We start from the raw sequence: 1,179 nt of genomic DNA, 5'->3' as shown, positions 1-1,179 counted from the left end.
AGGTGTGAGGGGTCCCAGGTGTGAGGGGTCCGTCCCCTGCCTGGGAGGGGTCACTTCCCCCAGGCGGGGTTAGGACCTCACAGCGGGTGCTCACCTGTCCCTTACCTGTCCCCACCTGTCCCTTACCTGTCCCCACCTGTCCACCTGTCCCCCCCTGTCCCAGAGTACCTGAACTACGAGGACGGCAAGTTCTCCAAGAGCCGCGGGGTGGGCGTGTTTGGGGACATGGCCCAGGACACGGGGATCCCGCCGGACGTGTGGCGCTTCTACCTGCTCTACCTGCGGCCCGAGGGCCAGGACAGCGCCTTCTGCTGGGCAGACCTGCTGCTGAAAAACAACTCGGAGCTGCTCAACAACCTGGGCAACTTCATCAACAGGTCAAGAGACACACCTGGGGGACGGGAGCTGCCTGTGCTCACACCTGTCCCTGTGTCACCAGACCTGTGCTCACACCTGGCCCTGTGCTCACACCTGTCCTCATGTCACCAAGGCTGTGCTCACACCTGTCCCTGTCCCCGCCCCTGTCCTCACACCTGTCCCCTGTGTCACTGAGTCTCACACCTGTCCCCAATTGTCCCCAGCTGTCCTCACACCTGTCCCCACCTGTGCTCACACCTGTCCCTGTCCCCTGTCCTCACACGTGACCCCTGTTTCACTGACTGTTCTCACACCTGTCCCCAGATGTCTCCAGCTGTCCTCACACCTGTCCCTGTCCCCCTCTGTCCTCACACCTGTCCCCTGTTCTCACACCTGTCCCTGTGTCACTGACTGTCCTCACACCTGTCCCCACCTGTCCTCACACCTGTCCCTAGCTGTCCTCACACCTGTCCCTAGCTGTCCCCACCTGTCCCCACCTGTCCTCACACCTGTCCCCAGCTGTCCCCACCTGTCCTCACACCTGTCCCCAGCTGTCCCCACCTGTCCTCACACCTGTCCCCAGCTGTGCTCACACCTGTCCTGTCCCCAGCTGTGCTCACACCTGTCCCCGTCCCCAGGGCCGGCATGTTCGTGTGTAAGTTCTTCTCGGGCGTGGTGCCGGCCATGGCGCTCACGGCTGAGGACCAGCGGCTCCTGGCCAGGGTCACGCTGGAGGTGCGCCAGTACCACCTGCTGATGGAGAAAGTCCGGTGGGTGCGGGGGTCCCCAAACCCGGGGGGAGGGGCAGAACCTGCCCGGCAG

General features: G+C 63.9%; 1 protein-coding gene across 1 annotated transcript in view; it reads left to right on the top strand.

Moving 5' to 3' along the window:
* The window catches only part of MARS1 (methionyl-tRNA synthetase 1), a gene marked incomplete at its 5' end in the record, with an annotated part of 13,498 nt that overhangs the window by 9,460 nt on the left and 2,859 nt on the right, over positions 1 to 1,179 (top strand). Inside the window, 2 exon segments of the mRNA XM_057388175.1 lie at positions 64 to 377; positions 996 to 1,175. Coding sequence (XP_057244158.1) covers positions 64 to 377; positions 996 to 1,175 — 494 coding nt within the window.

This window comes from Malurus melanocephalus, unplaced genomic scaffold (assembly GCF_030028575.1).
Source record: "Malurus melanocephalus ecotype Western Australia unplaced genomic scaffold, MMel_1.1 scaffold_1635, whole genome shotgun sequence".
In the NCBI taxonomy this organism is placed as follows: Eukaryota; Metazoa; Chordata; class Aves; order Passeriformes; family Maluridae; genus Malurus; species Malurus melanocephalus.
Note: the sequence above shows the minus strand (reverse complement) of the source record. Positions and strands in the feature narration are given on the sequence as shown.